This window comes from Eimeria mitis, genomic scaffold (assembly GCF_000499745.2).
Source record: "Eimeria mitis Houghton genomic scaffold, Emh_scaff5815, whole genome shotgun sequence".
NCBI lineage: Eukaryota > Apicomplexa > Conoidasida > Eucoccidiorida > Eimeriidae > Eimeria > Eimeria mitis.
This window is the reverse complement of record NW_013574062.1, coordinates 881-1,393: the sequence shown is the minus strand read 5'-3', so window position 1 is coordinate 1,393 and position 513 is coordinate 881. Positions and strand designations below refer to the sequence as shown.

The window sequence follows — 513 nt, the reverse complement described above, 5'->3', positions numbered from 1 at the left end:
GTTCTTGCTGCTGCAGCTGCTCCTGTTCTTGCTGCTGCTGCTGCTGCTGTGGTTCTTGCTGCTGCTGCTGCCGCTGCTGCTACTGTAGCAGTTGCTGCTGCTGCTGCTACTGTTCCAGTTGCTGCTGGAGCAGTTGCTGCTGCTGCTGCAGTTGCTGCTGCTGCTGCTGTGGATGCTGTTGTTGCTGTTGTTAATGCAGCTGCTGTTGTTGTTGCTGCTGCTGCTGCTGCTGCTGTTGCTGCTGCTGCAGCTGCTGCTGTTCCTTCTACGGTTCTTAGAGGGCCCCCCGGCTCTGTTGCTGCTGCTGCTGCTGCTGCTGCTGTTGCTGCTGCTGCTGCTGCTTAGCAGGCAGCAGCTGCTGCAGCTGTCTTCTGCTGCTGTATAAAAATATAAATAAAACGATTAGCCGTTTTCTTTATCGGCAGCAGCTGCTGCTGCAGCTTCGTCTTACAAGGCAGCAGCAGCAGCAGCAGCAGCTGCTGCTGCTGCTGCTGCTGCTGCTGTTGCTGCTGC

The 513-nt window shown here is 56.5% G+C and overlaps 1 protein-coding gene across 1 annotated transcript in view; it reads right to left on the bottom strand.

Moving 5' to 3' along the window:
- Positions 1-513, bottom strand: part of EMH_0084440 (uncharacterized protein) — a gene marked incomplete at both ends in the record, with an annotated part of 1,914 nt that overhangs the window by 1,201 nt on the left and 200 nt on the right. Inside the window, one exon of the mRNA XM_013500762.1 lies at positions 3-340. Within this exon, the coding sequence (XP_013356216.1) occupies positions 3-340 (338 nt within the window). The remainder of the gene's footprint in view (positions 1-2; positions 341-513) is intronic.